Source organism: Barbus barbus (genome assembly GCF_936440315.1).
Source record: "Barbus barbus genome assembly, chromosome: 33".
NCBI classification, from domain to species: domain Eukaryota; kingdom Metazoa; phylum Chordata; class Actinopteri; order Cypriniformes; family Cyprinidae; genus Barbus; species Barbus barbus.
Genome location: NC_136761.1, coordinates 2,787,147 through 2,808,021, shown reverse-complemented (window position 1 = coordinate 2,808,021; position 20,875 = coordinate 2,787,147). Strand labels below are relative to the sequence as shown.

The 20,875-nt window shown below is 37.7% G+C and overlaps 2 protein-coding genes across 7 annotated transcripts in view; one reads left to right on the top strand and one right to left on the bottom strand.

Annotated features, from left to right (window-relative positions):
• LOC306853350 (THO complex subunit 2-like) overlaps window positions 1-9,610 on the bottom strand; it is a 78,842-nt gene extending 69,232 nt beyond the window's left edge. For all 3 annotated transcript variants that reach the window (XM_079390667.1, XM_079390668.1, XM_079390669.1), the window contains exons 1-6: window positions 9,456-9,610; window positions 8,163-8,218; window positions 6,591-6,682; window positions 3,926-3,977; window positions 2,272-2,342; window positions 1,458-1,579 (exon numbers count right to left, since the gene is read on the bottom strand). In XM_079390667.1, the coding sequence (XP_079246793.1) occupies window positions 1,458-1,579; window positions 2,272-2,342; window positions 3,926-3,977; window positions 6,591-6,682; window positions 8,163-8,218; window positions 9,456-9,520 (458 nt within the window). In that variant the 5' untranslated portion in view covers window positions 9,521-9,610. The remainder of the gene's footprint in view (window positions 1-1,457; window positions 1,580-2,271; window positions 2,343-3,925; window positions 3,978-6,590; window positions 6,683-8,162; window positions 8,219-9,455) is intronic.
• A 917-nt stretch (window positions 9,611-10,527) lies between these two features.
• On the top strand, window positions 10,528-20,284 carry magt1 (magnesium transporter 1). Of its 4 annotated transcripts, XR_013782695.1 has the most exons (11): window positions 10,528-10,680; window positions 11,142-11,311; window positions 14,253-14,370; window positions 15,258-15,398; window positions 15,486-15,626; window positions 16,560-16,649; window positions 17,356-17,419; window positions 17,618-17,692; window positions 17,773-17,863; window positions 18,551-19,116; window positions 19,335-20,283. XR_013782695.1 is itself a non-coding variant. In XM_079390187.1 (10 exons), exons 1-10 carry the CDS (start codon window positions 10,600-10,602, stop codon window positions 18,564-18,566), a joined length of 987 nt encoding a protein of 328 aa, XP_079246313.1. In that variant the 5' UTR covers window positions 10,528-10,599; the 3' UTR covers window positions 18,567-20,284. The 4 variants fall into 4 exon arrangements, 3 of the variants coding, with proteins under 3 accessions (XP_079246313.1, XP_079246314.1, XP_079246315.1); XM_079390187.1 differs by having other exon boundaries at window positions 18,551-20,284; XM_079390188.1 differs by having other exon boundaries at window positions 10,541-10,697; window positions 11,078-11,311; window positions 18,551-20,268.
• The last annotated feature ends 591 nt before the right edge of the window (window positions 20,285-20,875 follow it).

Genomic DNA, 20,875 nt, shown 5'->3' with positions numbered 1-20,875 from the left:
GCTGTTTCTCGCTCGGTTTTATTGAAGTATATAGTCCACTGAACTGAACTACTTCAGAATGATTCATATGCACATCATTTTCAACATTTTTGTGGACAAATGATTACATTTCAATAATAACAACAGCAGCATTACTACTATTATTTGATCCCAATTAGAGCTCTGAGGAATCTCACAGGGTTTCAGTTAACAAGAAAATACTGATAGATACTGATCAAATCAACCACAACATTGTGGCATTTTTTTTTATTTTATCGAATATTGATATGTTTCAAGGTACCGCATTGAGGTTAGAAATCCCAGTATACACTAACAGATTGTATAACCTAGTTGTTAAATAGTATGCTTTGCTAAAAAGACAAGACTGGCTATAGAGTGCAACAGTTCCTGTATTTTCAGCAGTGCTAGTTTAAAAAGTCTTTTTTTAACCCCTCATTTATTTAAGCCAAAAGGAATTTGAAAAGAACAAAAAAAAATAGCTTTACCTTTAAAAGGAGGGAGCGGGAGAGAAGAAGCCGGTGCTTCAAAATGTATCAAACATCATTAAAAGCAGATATTTCAGTTTTTACAAAAAGACGCATGAATGAAAAAGAAGTGCAGGACGAGATTGATGTGAAAAAGAGTTAGTGTCATAAGCTGTGAAAAGGAAGTCAATGCGACACTGGCGCTGACTGACACAGCTAAAGCCACGCATGGAGAGAGCCTCTCAGAAGCATGTGATCCTGAATTCAGTTCACTTCTCTTCAACAGTCAAATACACATGCAATTATGTCAAAATATCTGGCTTGCCAAGTGTTCACCTAAGCGTAGTCAGTTATGTCTTAAGTGAACGTAAACAGTTGGGAAAGAAATCAGATGCATATCATTATTTTGGATCCATGCATTAGGTATAATATAATAAACAAAAGGCAGAGAGAAAAATCACTCACTGCTCCTGACTGAATAACTTTAGCAGCTTTAATAATCAATTTCTATGTAACTAATACATTAGGCAGTGTTTTTTTGTTTGTTCCATTGTTTGTCATTTGCATTTTTTATAACAAAGACAAAAAAAACAGTTATATTGATTATTGATGTAATAAGAATCGGAGGACATGATGATTGTTTTATAATCAAATCTGTAAGCATGTATGTATGCGTATGTATATCTTACCTACCTAGACAGCATTCTTTCTTAAACTAATGTGTGGTTTGCCTAGACAATCAGCATGGGCATCACATTCGAGGTATTTTTAGGCATTGTAGTTTAAAAACCTTCTGTGCGACCTACCTAGACAATATTGCAGCCTCAATCCTCTCATTGCAGCCAGGTGCCTGCTTATGGTGCTTTACGACTCGGCATGGCTCGGATTGTGTGTGTGTGTATGTATGTATGTATGTGTGTATATATAAAATCACAGGAAAAGATACAATCAATCCTATTTCAGGTGGTGGGAACAGCAGGAAATGTGACTTACAATAGTTTGGTCTTGATTTTGACAATCTTCTGGTTGAACTGCTGAGCCTGTTTGATCAGCCCCAGCGACTCCAGAGTTTCTGGATCTAATCTCTCCTTCAGCATACCATCAGGAACACAGATCTGAAAACGACAGACAACAATGCCTTTAATTAGACACTCTTCAGCAACACTGCTGTGGAAGCTCTATCAGGAGGATAAGACCAGTATTAAATTCATCAAAACGCTAGAATAATATCTCTGCATCCATCAGCGTAGCACTGCCCACATCCAACCTCAATGGCCTTCAGCTACACTTACATAAGACACTAATAACACTGCATAACAAGTGTGTATTTGCATACTAATCAGGCGTACAGTGGTTTAGATGAAAAGAAGAGAGCAGGAGCACTGCAGGTTTTGATGAGTCACCCTGACTGCCATTACAAACCGCTCCCCTCACAAACGTGTCGTGTTCTGCCACAACAAAGATACGAAACGTGCTCCGGTTTGAGGCCTAGCTCAAAAACCCACAGCCGCCGTGAAAATGTCTCGTTTAATTCCAGCACAGCGCTGGAGGTTCGTTCAGGGGAGGCGAGCGGTCCTTTGTGACTACAATTTAATTTTTCACTGGAGGACAGAATTTGGGCCACTCAATACTCTAATGCAGCTAATCTTCAGAGTCAGGGGATCGGCCACCCACTTACGTATGCACGCAAAAAAAAGCATTTCGTCAACCGCAGTGTGCTGTAGCACTGGAGAGACGGGCAACGTGTCTCAAAGCGCATTACTGCCACACAGTGGTCATGAACACAAGCACACGCTGCTCTACTCACCAAACAGGCTCCAACCAGCTGGGTAAAATGATCTCGCTTGTGTTTCTCCTCCAAACAGCCAGTCTCGATATCTGCAAAATCAACAATTACACATGCGGCTCACATGAACGCATATGAAGTCAGACGTATATAACATATAAATCAATTCTTGATGTGTTACGTACATCTACTGGCATTTTAATTAATGGTTACAGCAATTATTTGAAAGCACACGGTGTTCTTTTTGACAGCCCGTTAAATAAGCTTTGTAACGAGAAATGAATCCAATTGATCTTCGTCAGGGTAGATGCCATATTCAATTTTACACAGATGTCACTGAGGATGTGAGGGATAGTCTGAAGTCTTTACAACGGCATGCAAATGCATATAGGTTTAAGATTGCATGCCATTTTCAGAGATCACAAATTGAGTTTTTGTCCACTGAAGGTTTTTTGTAAAGATGTTCCATGTTGTTAAACTTCTAGTATTCATGACACTGGAATTTCTAACTTCTATACAACAAAGGCCTATTCACACCGCAAAGACAAACGCCAACAAACATGTCGGGTGTAGTTGGATTTAGAATTTTATGAAAAATAACTCGGGACACAGACAAACGCTGACTGAACAAGTTCAGCAAGGTGAAACAAAACTGGTAACACTGATCCAACAAACGTGTTTGCTGGCATTTGTCTGTGCAGGGTTTACAAGGCCAACAAAACTAAAACTAATACATTTTACAATATAATAGAAGTATTATAATTACTAATGTTATTAAGAGAGACATACATTAGCATAATGCAACTGCACTTTAAACTAAATGTGACCCTGGAGCACAAAAGCAGCTACATTGTATGGGTCAAAATTATTGATTTTTCTTTTATGCCAAAAATCATTAGGATATTAAGTAAAGATCAGGTTCCATGAAGATATTTTGTAAATTTCCTTTCAAAACTTCATTTACTAGAACAGACTAGAACTTCATTTGAACAACTTTAAAGGTGATTTTCTCAATATTTAGATTTTTTTGCACCCTCAGATTCCAGATTTTCAAATAGTTGTATCTCAGACAAATATTGTCCTATCATAACAAACCACACATCAATGGAAATATTATTTATTCAGTATGTTTATGTATAAATCTCAATTTATCTCGAAAAAGAGACAGTGTTTATAAAAAGTTTATAATAAATAAGAAATGTAAAAAGTAATTTCTAAAATGAAAATGATTTGAGCAAAAAATAAGTTTAATCGTGATGTACAGCCCTATTTCATCAGGTCCTCAAAATGTTTGCACCTTGCATTTATCAGTAACAAACTCGCATGTGTTTTGTGTAGGTTTCAAGAGCTGTAGTATCTCCATGTAACATTAAATTAACATTTAAATCAATCACACTGGGCCTGACAAAAGAACAGCAGGGAATTTGATGAGAGCTTCATTAGAATAAGTTCAGTAAGACTCTTCAGCAGCTGAATTATGCAAACATCTGTCAGAACGGCGATCTACATGGACACACGACTGCAGTTTAATAAGCATGTTCACTCAAGCACGTAACAAATCCGTCTTTCATACAAACACATCCTGGCTCTACTTCACCAGGACAAATGAGATGACACGGTCTGGCACACTTCCTTTCATCAGCATTAGCATGTATAAACATACAGCAGGGCTTACCTAATATACAGAAAGCATCAGCTAAAATAGAAGGCATATCATCCCGCAGCTCCTGAAAGACAAACACAATTGCTTTTAATGGCACATTGCACAAATGTTTACAGCATTTCAATTTCACAGAATTTGAACGTCTCTTTTTCCCGGTGGAGATTCCTGTTCACTGGAGGACAGTGGACAGCACAGTAGACGTAGCAGAAGCAGAGATGTGAAGTGGGTGATCTATCACTGGTACACTTCAGCAGTGTTTAGAAGGCTAATTTCATCTGGCTGGATGAGATGTCACAGCAGCAGCGGCAAAACAATCTGTGAAGCGATTCTGTGTCCACGCTCCACAGATCAAACATCGCTAATGCTGTGTAAGAACGCGTGTAACGTCTGATTTGAGATTAAAGAAAACCTAATTGAGATACACACGGGACAGCAAACTTCCCATCTCAGCAGGACAGAGTTCCTGAGAGTCCTAGCAGAACTTCACAAGGTGTTTGCACGGTAACGTGTCGTTTACTTCAGTGGATTTCCATTTGGTACTTCTGTACCAGCGCCGTTTATTCAGCATTCAGAACCACTCATGTTACCGGAGACTACAGAGCAAAAAACTAACCTCGGCAAAACTCTTACGGAGTTTGAGGAAATAATCTGACTTAAACACTTCTGGAACTGGAATAGCACAGATTCATTTCACTTTAGTTTAGGGAACAATTCAGCATTAGCATGCACATTAATAGCATTATGGCTGTTTAATAAAGCACATAAGTAGCACAGGTATATTTGTAGCAATAACCAAAAATACATTGTATGGGTCAAAATTATCCATTTTTCTTTCATGCCAAAAATCATTAGGATATTAAGTAAAGATCATGTTCCATGAAGATATTTTGTAAATTTCCTACCGTAAATATATCTAAACCTAATTTCTGATTAGTAATATGCATTGCTAAGAACTTCATTTGGACAACTTTAATGGCGATTTTCTCAATATTTAGATTTGTTTGCTCCCTCAGATTCCAGATTTTCTAATAGTTGTATCTCAGACAAATATTGTCCTATCATAACAAACCATACATCAATGAAAAATTGGCCCTTATGACTGGTTTTGTGGTCCAGGGTCACAAATTAATGCATGACCATATTTTAGATCCCTTAACCCTACTCTATACCTAAACAGAACTACTACAACAATTACCTTACTACCAACAAACAAATTAGGAATTTGAGGGAAAGCTCTTAAGCTAATAGTGAATGTGTTCCTCAAATTAAAGTGTAAATAAACCCACATAGATGCATTTTTTTTTCACAAAAAAAAAAAAGCTTATTTGCAAACTTTCATGATAAATTTTTGATAAACTATTTATACATTTTCTAAAGAAAACGCGTTGTTTGCCTGTGAAAAAAACACTTTCTGTAAGGCTGTTTTCTGGCCCACATCATAAGTCCGTAAAGCATTAACATGTTTCCTGAGACTGCCTCGGATCTTCAAGACCCTGCCTTTGTGTTTCCTTGCACCCTACAGTGGGAGGTCTAAATTCAATATAAATACAATGAAACAGACGAAGCGGTTACGTGGCTTCTGAGCAAGTGGAAAACGCTCAGGATGATGAGCGCAATGGCTCTCAGTGTTTTTGGTGCATCTCTGTTTACAATCATGTGTTCGGTGAATCGGAGGAAAGCAGGCAGTACTTCACCGCTGTCAGAAAAGCATTCAAGACAGATAGCCTTTCCACTACAAATGTGATGTGGTCACATCACAGTGTAATCCATTTTAGCCCACGTTTCCACCTGCATTATCACCTGATCGGGTAATCAATACATGGCCTGTGTTGTAAAAATGCCTCGGTGCCCAGCTGCAACAAACTCCATAAGTAAAGAAAATCTGGTAATACTTCAGTATAGGGACCAATTCTCTCTATTAACTAGTTGCATATTAGCATGCCTAACTATTGGCTGTTTATTAGTACTTATAAAGCACGAATTTTGCATGGCCATATTCTACATTCCCAATCCTACCCAACACCTAAACTTAACTACCTTACCAGCTATGAATAAGCAGCAAATTAGGAGTGTATTGAGGGAAAGACACAGTTAATGGTTTGTTAATAGCGAGAATTGGACCTTAAATGTTTAAAACTTTAGCTAGGGGTTTGTTCTGATCAGTATGACCAAAAATCACTAATAAAAAGCTGTGTCTAGGTCAGGGTCATTGTGGTCGAAGGATTTCTGGTATGCAGGAAGGGTCATTTTTCCCTGTATTCAGTAAATGAGTGGTTGAAATTTGAGTAATGCCAGACACCTAATGTTCTCTCAAAAAGCAGCTTGGGGTTTGTGAAACCTTTGAATAGATGAATAATACTTTATCATTTTGGAGCTTGAGAGTCCACATTCACCATCATCACACTGAAAAGTGGCCAGAATAGGTTCAAATATTTGTGAATCACACAGGATTAATATGAAGTATGATAGCAAATAGATGACAATATTAATTTTAATGTGAAGTATTCGTATTATCTAACCATGTATGTCAGTAAAAAAATAACATGGAGAACAGTAAATGATTGTTTACTTTTATTTTCCCCCTCACGTGTGAGACACAAACCCAGACAGTCAATCCTAACAGTCTCAGTGCAGGTGGGGCAGGGGGTGAATTTTAGGAGACGGGATCAGCACTCACCATAACATCAGCCAGGAGACTGGCAGCCACATCCACCTTCAGACTGCCCTGGATAACATGCCAGCAGAGCTCATATAGGGCTGTCTGCAGATCTACAAGACAAAACACACACACACGGCAGACTCAATAACAGCTTTCAGCTCCTACAGGGCATGCTGATAACACCTGCACAATATCAAACAGAGCTGCTCACCACAGTCCTGCCAAAGAAACATTAGGGCTTACCAATAAGGATGGCCCGGGACCAGTGAGAGAGTGTTTGGGACAGTTGACAGAGCTGTACCTTGCACTATGGGGCCAATGTTTGAATTGTTTTGACTGTTATTCATACGCTTGTTTATATATTTTTTTCTTGTAATGCATTGTTGTTGTGAATTCAGTTGATTAAAACTGTCAACACGGTTATGTTATCTAGATGGTTGCAATAGGTTTTGAGCTAACATCGATAACGATAAATCAAAGTCTTGCATTTCCCAGTGACTGTTTATGAAGTTTACAGTTGTCATAATATAAAAAAAAAACATTTCTGGCAATTTTGTCAGCAGGACAAAAATAAACAAAACTTCTTTATTGTTGGGCCCTGAACACATTAACAGTAATGAATAGTGTGGTATGAAAATTAGTGCACAGGATAAAGGACGACTGTTTGTTTATAATTGAGTGCCATGCCAGCTACCATGGTTACAATCATGGCAGGAATCTAATAAAAATGTACAAAACAAAAATCAAAAGAGAAAAACTTTTGCACGATAATGAATAATCTCTATGTTCCACCATAGCAGCCATTCACCTACTATTACCCAGAAATGCAATGTGTGTGCCTCAAATATAAAAAATGTCAGCTCAAATAAGTGCTCATATTTAGAAGCATCCAGTTATTTGTTGATGCAGTTTAGACTCAGTGAACCTCTTCACACATCACCTCGTGACACTGGCTGTCACTGTGGGAATTGCCTCCCCAAACGTGTGAACTGGGATGAAAGTGTCAAGGTAAAGATGTTAAAAGGATGTTACAAGCAGCTGTCAGACACTGAACACTCTTGACAGGTACTACAACATTTAACCATTCATAGCTGAATTATTAAACCCATCATACAGAATACAAATTCAATCATGATATTTATTAGGGCTGAAACTGTTAGTCAACAAGAAATACTTTTTTTTTTTTTATTGTCTTTTGATCTCCTATAACTTAATGAAAGGGCCCAAACTAAGTTAACTAACACCCTCTTATTTTGTTAAAATTACAAACACCTTGAATATTCTACAAGGGTTATGCAAGATTATGAGCAGTACAGTATTTACAGCACAGCTGGCATTTAATTGCCAATGCAACATATGCTAATTTAAACAATGCAACATACAAATGTTGAAATTTCCCGTAATTTCTATGGTTTACATGAACAAGGATGTGGTATTGTTTACATGTTAATGTACTTTTAAATTTTGATTTACATTAAAAGCATCATTTGTGCATTATAAATTACAATTTGCACGAATAGCATTCATATATACAACCACCACGGTGATAAACAAACTGCTAAAAGACTAAAAATGATGAATTGAACTCACCTTTAACAATCTCATGACTGCTGGGTTTCCCCGCAAGGTCCTGGAAAAACTGGAAACTGGAAACAGAAAAGGCAAATAAGTGAATGGTTAGAAAGAGAATTTCAGTTGTTTATAAATCACGTAATCAACAACAACAAAATATATCTATATATATTTGCACTGGATTAACAGTGAATGAGGTCTAATAGTTTTGGGGCATAACACATCAAAAATGTATAGCTTACTACTTGTTTACTACACATTAAGCCAAGGCTTGTTTGTATCACATTCTAATCCAGCAGCACAATCACCTCTGTATGACGCTGAACAACTTTAACACACTCCATAAACTACAGGTTATTAACAATTCAATATCAGCTGAATTTACTGCAAACAAGCGCCACCCAGCCTCACAAACACCCACCTGATCAAACTACCTGCAAAAGACAGGTGCATGTAAATATCAAGCAGGCAGTGCTCAAATCCTAGTACGCTGCCTAACAAGACAGCAGTGCACGTGAGGCCTCACTAGATTTTAAGAATGCGGCATTCAAAAGCAGTTTTGAAACAAGACCGCTGTCTAGACCAGGTTTAGCAGGCACTGGCATCCCACTTCACCACAGGTGCTCACAATGCTGTCTACATAAGCGGCTCACAGGGTCTCCTTGACACTGTGCTGCACTAGTATGATCACTACAATGCAGTCCAAGTAGGCAGCTCGCTAGCAGTCAACAGTTAGACCGCTCAGTAGGCTTTGAGACTACACTATTCATAAATGCTCTCTAGGTAGGGCTCAGCCGATATCTCATATCGAAATCTGACGGGGCGCTTATGAGAAGTGAACTGTTTAGCACAGCTAACGTAACATCTACACCTTACACTACACACAACCTCCTAACACCCCATAATACTGACTTCAGGTCAGCTCAGGGTGTATGAGATCATGTTTACCAGCATGCACCGCGCACTACATTAAATACAATGTAACACACACTGATAAGACACATGCTAATGCTAACCCTGCTAACTATTAGCACACTGACGTTACATTCATGAAAATGACTGAAGTACCCGATCAAGTGTCTTACACGTCCATGTACAGAAACTACAGACTTTATATTCTGTATTTGGTTAGTAGTATATTCAGGTTTGCTGGCTGTTTTATTGAACTTTGTGTAATGAGTCTGTACCGCGCACTAGCTGTGGACAATCACAATGAGGAGAACAATCACCCGCGGCGATACCGTCCAAATAAAACAGATATGACTTTATGTTCACCTAAACTTCCCATCTGATTACTAAACTCTTACTCACAACTCATTTTTGCCGGATTTGTCCCAGTTTTTTATCCAGTCAGACGGGAGGATCAGCGCCGCCATCTTCCTCCACAGTCACTCACTCACAGCGGCGGCGGCGGCGCGCACCGGATGTTTAGCACACACGCTCGTGCGCGCGCGCCTCAGTGCATCTCGGGATGCAGGAGTTTTTGAATGTTGTCAGTTTCTTCATTCCGTTTCATTTCCAACTAATTTATTTTCTCCATTTCCTTTAACTATTGATGCCCATTTTTATTTTCTAAATAATACTTTTGAGAAATGAGGAGATTTGTATTTTGTGTGTCTGTTGATCTGTATGTAAATTACTCATCATATTTAATAACACATTAAACATGTTGGTGAATCGTTCTGGGCGTCCAGGAGGAAATCATTAAAGACACACTATTTTACACACTTTACCACCAGAAAGTGATAATCATCTTTAGGGAGAGTTTGCAAAGAAATAAAATATATTTGTGGCCCTAGATCACAAAACCAGTCATAAGGGTCATTTTTTAAAATTGAGAATTATACTGAATCTTTCCATTGATGTATGGTTTGTTAGGACAATATTTAGCTGAGATGCAACTATTTGAAAATCTGGAATCTAAGGGTGCGAAAAAATGGTAATATTGAGAAAATCTCCTTTAAAGTTGTCCAAATGAAGTCCTTCGCAATGCATATCACTAATCAAAAATTAAGTTTTGATATATTTACGGTTGGAAATTTACAAAATATCTTCACGGAACATGATCTTTATTTAATATCCCAATGATTTTTGGCATAAAAGAAAAATGTATCATTTTGACCCATTTTGCTACAAATATACCTGTGCTACTTATGACTGGTTTTGTGCTGTCACATTTCTGCTATTTCCACAGGCATGTTCCTAATTTATTTATTTATTAGTATATTTATTTGTTTTCTACATTGTATTTTTCGGAAATGCATGAACCGTACTTTTCTCGGCAATCACGCCGTGAGGCGTTTATTTTGAAAATACGAACCTATTTTCAAGCTTTTGTTTTGTCGCTGGAGACTTTTATTTTAGAATCGTTCCCGAGACACGTGCTCTTCCGCATCGCTGAGCTCCACCAATAGGAAGCGGACAGGACTGTCGAGGCGCAGTGGCAGCTTCAGAAATGCTTTATAAACTTTTGATAGTTGCTTTCCTCGCTGTTAGTTTATACGGCACCCAATCAGATGGACAGAAAAAGAAGGAGGTCAGTGGATTTTAATAGTGTTTTTATTGAATGGTTTTGCTCCCTCATATACACTGAGCTCATTGGTTACTCAAATCATCTTATCCTTCTCTTAGCTTCGCTCTGTCGCAAAACCACAAGGGATTAAATGACAGTTTAATTGTATTTTTTTGCATTTGTAAACACTGTGTTCCATCTATAAATCAGTTGAAATGAATTATTGGTTTGCTCAGTGTGTTATGAGCTGACACACTTGGCCCTGTATGCAAACTAAGCTAAGCTTCCTGCTCTACAGATGACCTCACTGCTCCTGAATTAATTACCTTAATAAACCTGTTTTTTTGTTAGTGTGCATATAATATAAAATAAAGCGTGAGGCTGCCACATAAGGACTGAAGCAGTGGTAAATGGGCTGCAGTGTCTTTGAATGATCTGTGTATGTATGTATGTGTATGTGTATGTGTGTGTGTGTGTGTTTGCAGACCCTGCTGTCAGAGAAGGTCAGTCAGATGATGGAGTGGACCAGCAAGCGTGCAGTGATCCGGCTGAACGGAGAGAAGTTCAGGAGGTTGATCCGAGCCCCTCCACGGAACTACTCCGTCATCATCATGTTCACAGCGCTGCAGCCACAGAGACAGTGTGCAGTCTGCAAGTGAGAGACCTGAGGAAGAGATCCTCATCCTGCTGTCTAGCAGTGTTTATTAACGAAAACTATTAAAGATAATTTTTGGTGATTGAAATTGAAATAGAACTATTACACAAAGAAATGTGAGCTTTATTGTAGTTCCACCATATGTGGAGACAAAGGAGCAAAAGCACCACAGTGCTACACATGTAAACATATATCTGACCCTGCAGCACAAGAGCAGTCATCAGTAGCACAGGTATATTTGTAGCAATAGCCAACAATACACTGTATGGGTCAAAATTATACATATTTCTTTTATGCCAAAAATCATTGGGATATTAAAGATAGATCGTGTTCCATGAAGATATTTTGAAAATATTCTACTGTAAATATATAAAAACTTGATTAGTAATATGCATTGCTAAGAACTTAATTTGAACAACTTTAAAGATGATTTTCTCAATATTTTGATTGCTTTGCAGCTTCAGATTCCAGATTTTCAAATAGTTGTATCACAGCCAAATATTGTCCTGTCCTAACAAACCATACATCAATGGAAAGATTATTTATTCAGCTTATGACTGGTTTTGTGGTCCAAGGTCACATATGAGCAAACATGTGCATTTACAGGTGCTGGTCATAAAATTAGAATATCATGAAAAAGTTGATTTATTTCAGTAATACCATTCAAAAAGTGAAACTTGTATATTAGATTCATTCATTACACACAGACTGATATATTTCAAATGTTTATTTCCTTTAATTTTGATGATTATAACTGACAACTAATAAAAGTCCCAAATTCAGTATCTCAGAAAATTAGAATATTGTGAAAATGTTCAATATTGAAGACCCCTGGTGCCACACTCTAATCAGCTAATTAACTCAAAACACCTGCAAAAGCCTTTAAATGGTCTCTCAGTCTAGTTCTGTAGGCTACACAATCATGGGGAAGACTGCTGACTTGACAGTTGTCCAAAAGACGACCATTGACACCTTGCACAAGGAGGGCAAGACACAAAAGGTCATTGCTAAAGAGGCCGGCTGTTCACAGAGCTCTGTGTCCAAGCACATTAATAGAGGGGCGAAGGGAAGGACAAGATGTGGTAGAAAAAAGTGTACAAGCAATAGGGATAACCGCACCCTGGAGAGGATTGTGAAACAAAACCCATTCAAAAATGTGGGGGAGATTCACAAAGAGTGGACTGCAGCTGGAGTCAGTGCTTCAAGAAGCACCACGCACAGACGTATGCAAGACATGGGTTTCAGCTGTCGCATTCCTTGTGTCAAGCCACTCTTGAACAAGAGACAGCGTCAGAAGCGTCTTGACTGGACTGCTGCTGAGTGGTCCAAAGTTATGTTCTCTGATGAAAGTACATTTTGCATTTCCTTTGGAAATCAAGGTCCCAGAGTCTGGAGGAAGAGAGGAGAGGCACATAATCCACGTTGCTTGAGGTCCAGTGTAAAGTTTCCACAGTCATTGATGGTTTGGGGTGCCATGTCATCTGCTGGTGTTGGTCCATTGTGTTTTCTGAGGTCCAAGGTCAACGCAGCCGTCTACCAGGAAGTTTTAGAGCACTTCATGCTTCCTGCTGCTGACCAACTTTATGGAGATGCAGATTTCATTTTCCAACAGGACTTGGCACCTGCACACACTGCCAAAGCTACCAGTACCTGGTTTAAGGACCATGGTATCCCTGTTCTTGATTGGCCAGCAAACTCGCCTGACCTTAACCCCATAGAAAACCTATGGGGTATTGTGAAGAGGAAGATGCAATACGCCAGACCCAACAATTCAGAAGAGCTGAAGGCCACTATCAGAGCAACATGGGCTCTCATAACACCTGAGCAGTGCCACAGACTGATCGACTCCATGCCACGCCGCATTGCTGCAGTAATCCAGGCCAAAGGAGCCCCAACTAAATATTGAGTGCTGTACATGCTCATACTTTTTCATGTTCATACTTTTCAGTTGGCCAACATTTCTAAAAATCTTTTTTTTTGCATTGGTCTTAATTGATATTCTAATTTTCTGAGATACTGAATTTGGGACTTTCATTAGTTGTCAGTTATAATCATCAAAATTAAAGGAAATATACATTTGAAATATATCAGTCTGTGTGTAATGAATGAATCTAATATACAAGTTTCCCTTTTTGAATGGTATTACTGAAATAAATCAACTTTTTCATGATATTCTAATTTTATGACCAGCACCTGTATACAAATTAGACACAGAAAGGTGTCTAAACATGTAACAAGGCTTGTCATAGCACTTGCTTATCGTTGCTCTTTTGTTCGTTTTGATTGCTTCCTCTTTTGTAAGTCACTTTGGATAAAAGCGTCTGCTAAATGACTAAATGTTAATATAACATATAGCCTTATAAACAGTAAAACAGTAACTATACAACCTATATTATCCAAAATGAACATAATCTATTCATTGGGTAATTTCCACGAAGAGTGTAAGGCTGTGGCACTATCAAACACTGCTCTGTTTGTTTGAATGTCCCATCCATCAACATCGGCTCTGTCCCAAACGGCTCCCTCGTGATGCACACTTTCATGATTTAATGCTGTTTTCGCTATCTGGAAGTCAAAGCAGTAAGAGTCTATGGAGTCGCCTCAGTGTGGCTCAGCAGAAGTGTTTATTGAGGACAAGTATTGACTGTAAGCTCGCAAACACGCTTTACAAACCAAACATGACACTGTGCGATAATCTGGAGTCGTAAACCCACAAGACTATAACTGTACATAAAACCTGGCTTTTGAGACAGGGGCATTGACTCAACTATTAACTTGGCTTTGGGATGGAATTCTGTTTTTTCCATCAATGGCAGATGAGGAAACCAAAATTAGTCCTTATTTCTGCACCGAATGAATTGTGTTAAATATACTTGACATTTCAACAGCCCAGATACATAAAACATGATTTATGTGGAAAATGTTTTACTTTTGTTTTCAGACAGGCAGATGAAGAGTACCAGATCCTTGCGAACTCTTGGCGTTATTCGAGTGCATTTACTAACAGGATTTTCTTTGCAACGGTGGATTTTGATGAAGGCTCAGATGTTTTCCAGATGGTAACTACTCGTTTGTACTCAACTCCAAAAAGGGCTGCAAATGTTGTTTTATGTACAAATCAAAACAAATGTGAACATGAAGCAATATTTGCAACCCTTTTATTTCCATGATGTGATTATATTTCCAAGTAAAACAATACATTGAAGGGGGAAAAAATTGGGAGCAGGACTTTTAGAATTGTATCCAGTTGAAGTTGATTAGATATTCTTATGCAGTGTTGGGGGTAATGCATTACAAGTAAATTAATGCATTACTTTTCAATTTACAAGAAAAATATCTGAGATACTTTTTCAAATAACTAACGTCAGTTCCTTTGTTTCCATGTATTGACTGACAGCTCTTCTGTCCTCATGTTGAGAGAAATCAGGAGTAAGTGCAGAGGCGTTGTGTGAACAAGATGTTACTGTAGATCTAGACTAAATATGAACATGCATTTATCTCACCTGCACAAAAACAGTGAAATATAAACTCAGAATGAATAAAACCTGTCAAATACAAACTCAGAATATGACACAAACCTGCAATAATTAAATATGTTAAATAACACACACATCCTTTATTAATTTAATCCCACTTTACTAACCAATATATTTGCTGCTGACCTTCAGTGATCCAATTCAACCATACTAATAAACGAAAATGACTTTAGATAAAGCCAACATTTGTGTTTGATTGCTAAAGTGTTGAACTTTCTTCTCCTGCGTCTTATTCTTCATGTAATCCAGAACTTACCCCAACACTGGTCATATGCATATCTGAAGGGCGCCAATAAAATTATTCAATGGTCTGCAATGATTATGTAATGTCAATGTAAAAGTAAGGTTGTTTCATAGGCAAAGCAACTTATTACATTATGCATGTTTCATTCTGTGCATGTCCTCTACAGCTCAACATGAACTCGGCTCCGACGTTCATCAACTTCCCAGCCAAAGGCAAACCCAAGCGGGCGGACACATTCGAGCTGCAGGTCCGAGGCTTTGCAGCCGAACAGCTGGCTCGATGGGTGGCCGACCGAACAGATGTGCATGTAAGACTAGTGTAGTGCAGACACATTCAGAATCTGAGCTGAACGCTCACATGATCAGTCTTTAACATGCTGTCACGTGTCGTTCAGATCCGGGTGATCAGGCCTCCTAACTACGCCGGGCCGCTGATGCTGGGCTTGCTGCTGGCGTTCATCGGCAGTCTGGCCTATTTACGCCGCAATAACCTGGAGTTCCTGTTCAATAAGAACGTCTGGGCTTTCTCTGCACTGGTGGGCACCTGTGTTTTATAATGCAAACATGAGATTATAATATTTCCGTTCCTTCTTCTATTGATGCCCTTGTAAAGGTTTTTAGGTCACATTATAATTTAGGGACAAATTCTCAAGTTCAAGTTTCTCTTTTATTGTCTCCGTTAGGAGAAATTGGTCTTAGGCAATCGGGAGAGCAGATAAAACATACAATTAGTCAATTACCACCCCACCCCCCCTCCACAAAAAAAAAAAATTACGTATATAGCTCCTAATCCTAATAATACACCAACATTACATGTTACTCATCGTGACGTTTGCCACCATAAACACCTAATTTGCTGCTTATTAATAATTGTTAAGGTAGTTGTTAAGTTTAGGTATGGGGTGGATTATGGGATCTAGAATATAGTCATGCAGAATAATGCACTAATATGTGCTTTATATGTACTAATAAACAGCCAATAAGCTAGTAATATGCATGCTAATAAACAATTAGTTAATAGTGAGAACTGGTTATCAAAATAAAGTGGAAAAATTGATCTTTAATATCTCATTTAGTTTCTATTTTAAGTTTTAATAACTCTAGTGTGGTTTTGATTATGAAAATAGTCATAAACATCTTTGCATCATGTTAGTCTGTTTAGCATATTCTAATAAGATGGAAATTACTCTAAATAACAGAATAGAAATGGCATTGTTTGCCAGATGAAAATGACAATACTAGAGTCCTTGATCATTGTTCCTTATTTACAAGTATTTATCCATCTTAATAACTCTAAACAAACTAATAATTGCATAGCAATGCATTAACAACTATTCTGAAAACCTTAGAAAGTGCATAACAACACCCCAAACTAACAGTTGAGAATTTAGCATAGGCAAGCATTTTTCATTTCTTCATAAAATATCTAGTTAACATGAACACCTTTCTCTCTGTCTCTCTCCATCTAGTGTTTTGTTTTGATCATGACGTCGGGTCAAATGTGGAACCACATCCGAGGACCTCCATACGCTCACAAGAACCCAAACACTGGCCAAGTGGTGAGTTGATACACGGGGCAACTTATTTTGAGCAGTGTTGCTCGGGCACTTTATCTGGATACTTTAGATCGGCCGTGGGCCCTGTACCTGGTTTTCCTCACAACATTGCTCGAAAAGTTGCCCCGTGTTTCATCAGCTGTATATTTTTTGTTTGGTTTTCTACATTAAAGACCCCATGAAACAGTTGGACAATCCCAGTTTTCTTTGCTGTGCTGAAATATTTCATATTGAGAATTGTTTGTCACTTTTCTTTAATCATTCTAGAGAGCATTTGATTGGACAAAAATTGAGTCATCAGTAGTTTTTGGTCCAGTTTTTTGGAAAAGAAAGACTGTAAATCTTAAGTGTGTTTATTTTATGAAAGTTTATTTTGTAAACTTGTATAAACCTAAATCAGTTTCTTGAGGTCTTTAAACGGGCTATGCATTTTTATTCTTGTAATGTTCCTTGAGTTTAGCCTGTAATGTTAATATGTTTTTTGCTGTCAAACATCTGCACGTCTTCCTCTCTCATTCAGACTCTCGATCAGAAACGCCTTGTTTTGTCAGGCTTGTCAATAAACAGCCACTGTTATGATTGAATAATGCCACTGCATCACATCACTGTGCTGAAAATTAGATTTTGCATGTCTTGATCGCTTTAAGTTTTCATTTGTTCAGCTTTTATTTCAATGACCAGCCACAGTTACGTATGCTTCTCATTTCAGAGTTACATCCACGGCAGCAGTCAGGCTCAGTTTGTGGCAGAGACTCACATTGTGCTTCTCTTCAGTATCCTTCGCTGCACTCGGATCAGTTACACTGCATAATTGCTGTTACATGCTGAATAAAAGTATTAATTTCTCTTAAAACAACAGAAAATGTACCTGTACACTATGGACCCATGGATATGTTGTGATTGGCTGTGGTTTTATGTGTAGTTAGGACACATCATGTCAGTCGTGATCGTGTTCCTGAACTCTGCTTCAGATGCTGCGGTCACTTTAGGAATGGTGTTGCTTCACGAGGCTGCGACCTCTGACCTGGACATCGGGAAGAGGAAAAGTATGCGGTCATCAGCCTGTGCTCTTTACGAACGCTTGATGTATCAGAACAGGGTTAATTGTTGTCTTGTTTCTCTGCAGTCATGTGTGTAGCAGGAATCGGGCTGGTGGTGCTGTTCTTCAGTTGGCTGCTCTCCATCTTTAGGGCCAAATATCACGGATATCCTTACAGGTGAGATCATTAGACAGCTGCTTAATAAATGGCAAATAATATTTCACAGTATTACTGTCTTTTCTGCATTTTCTAACAAATAAATGTAGCCTGGATGAGCATAAGAAACCTCTTTAAAAAAACATTACAAATCTTAACGATCCCAAACATTTGAATGGCTGTGTTTGTGCACATTTGCGTCCCAGGACCACAAAACCAGTCTTAAGTGTAAACTTCTCAAAATTGAGATCTATACATCATCTGAGAGATGAATAAATTAGCTTTCCATTGATGTATGGTTTGTTATGATAGGACAATATTCAGCTGAGATACAACTATTTGAAAATCTGGAATCTGAGGGTGCAAAAAAATCTAAATATTGAGAAAATCTCCTTTAAAGTTGTTCAAATGAAGTTCTTAGCAATGCATATTACTAATCAAAAATTAAGTTTTAATGTATTTACAGAAGGAAATTTACTAAATATCTTCATGGAACATGATCTTTACTTAATATCCTTATGATTTTTGGCATAAAATAAAAATGCATGATTTTGACCCATACAGTGTATTTTTGGCTATTGATACAAATATACCCCAGCGACTTATGCTCCAGGGTCACATTTATTAATGTTAATTTAAGTATTTATTCATTCAAATGACTTCCAGTTAATTTATTTACTGACATAAATGCTTTTTCTTGTTGTGCAGCTTCCTATTTGGTTAAATGAAGACCCTCGGAGGAACCGTGGCAAATATTAATGCGCAAAGTGCCTTAATGTTTAAAATGAGAGATTGATTTGGTAAAGTTCTGCTTGAGCCTGTATGTGCCTTTTTGCTTTTTGCTTTTATATATTACAGATTACATTTTAAAGGTTTCAATGAAAGTTTGTTAAATTGATTCGATTTCTCTCCCTGAGTGGTCTAGTGTGAGGAAAGATGAGGGTTACGTGTGAAGACTGAAGCGGAGACACTGCATGGCATCACTTGCAAATATAGCTAATCAAATGTACAGTTTTATATTGAATTTGGTTCGGTTAAAATGCATAGATTTGGAAGACGCACAAAAGCAAGCAAGGTGTTTTCAGTTCTACCTCATAAATGTGCATATCAAGTGTCCAAAGTCAAGTCGGAGTCGGTGTAGCTTCTGAGGTCTGAGTATGAGGTTCAGTAGGAGATGTCCTGAATGTGGGCTGTTTGCTGTTGTCCTGCCTCAGGGGATGATTTCTGCCATTAAAAGTGCCTTGATTGCTTGTTACATTGTATTTCTTTTGATTGCTCTTCCAGTTCAATCTTCTCATTCGGCTCTGAGTCAGTCAGCTGGACCCTTCAAAGTGATACAGTACACTGTCAAAAGTTGACTTAACTTTAAAAAATTGAAGAAACCCATTGCCTTAAAATTATGAAGTAAATAATAAAAATAAGTTTAACTTTTTCTTAACTTGACAATTTTTTTTTTTTTTTTTTAATGATTATTTACTTAATTTTAAGGCAGTGGGTTTCCTGAATTTTTAAGTTAAGTCAACATAACTGTTTACAGTGTACAATAATATTAGGTGCAAATCAAAGTAATTATTGGTTTGGAGCATTGCATCATGCTACCTACTAATTTTGTAGTATTGCTATATCTACTATACTATTCTTTCTTACATGCCACACGGCCAGCACAGCTCGGAGGAAAACTGGCCCACAATGCAATGATCTCAACTTGATCTTTCATTTCTGGTGTGACATGTAAACTTGTTATAGGCTCATTGTTTGATCAGACTGCTAAAGTTAAAGGTTAAATAAAACTTAATAAATAGGATGGTCTTGAGATAATTCAACCAATAGTGAGAGTTTGAGGTGTTGACTAATAGATGAGAGAGGTGGGTGTTTGAAAAACAACAAAGAAAGCAGAATTAATCATGCATAACACTTCAGATGACTATTTGTATGTATGCTCTTGTGTAGTATATAATGTAGTGTTTACTGTATCTAGCACATCCTCTGATCATCACATGTGATTCTACATCATTTTTGCACGTCTATTTGGATTTGTAGATGTTTTGAAAATTGTATCTTCAGTGTCTGTCCAGTAGAGAGCAGAGCTGTCTCTCTGAGCATGTCCATATTGAATAACACTTAAGAAACGATGAGTCATGGAATAGCAAAAGCCCTTTCTGAATTTAGTTTTTTTCTACTTTCACCAACCATAATTCCTGATGTAACTTCAACCAAGTTCACTTAGGTTTAACATGATAAATAAATAAAAAAAACATTACTTTATTGAAAATATCAGCTGTTGCACCCATATGGTTTTATTTAGTAATCATGATTTTTTTTTTATTGTTCTTTTGCTTACATTCAAAGACATCCCCAATCTTTCCTTGTTTGTGTCTTGTCATCTGTCAGAGCTGGTCAGTGGAAGTAAATGACTGGGAATACACAACCAGAACAATGCTTTCTCATTGTGTTGCCCTCTTTGGTTTACATGTCTTAACAGGTGCCGCTGCAAATCCACATGTTCTGTTTTAGATGTCAAAGAGCCAATCACACCAGACATTGTCTTTAACTCCATATAAGGACAACCTTGAGTGCTCTCAGTAGTGAGCAGCGGGTGCTTCCCGTGCTGAAGGCACACAAATGTGTGCAGCTCTCCTCACACCACACAAATAACCACTGTCGTAAATACAGATGCAGCATCAATATAGATGCTTTCTATGGAAGCCCTGAGAGTCCATGCATGTGTAATTAGTATTATTATTTATATCTATACAGAAGGAAATGATCAAATATGTGATTTTAAAGTCGACACCGGTCTCATTCACGAGCAGAGCTGGGTAGTAACTAATTACATGCAATCTGGATTACATAATCAGATTCTTGTAATTACTTGTAAGTATATTAAATTACATTTTAAAATAGACTACAGTTACATAACATATTAATCACAAAGTAGCAATAAATTATTCATAATTTATTGATTCTCCTTAATTCATATTATTTATCTGTTAATTTGTTTTAAATAGAGTACTGCTTATATACACTTAGTCG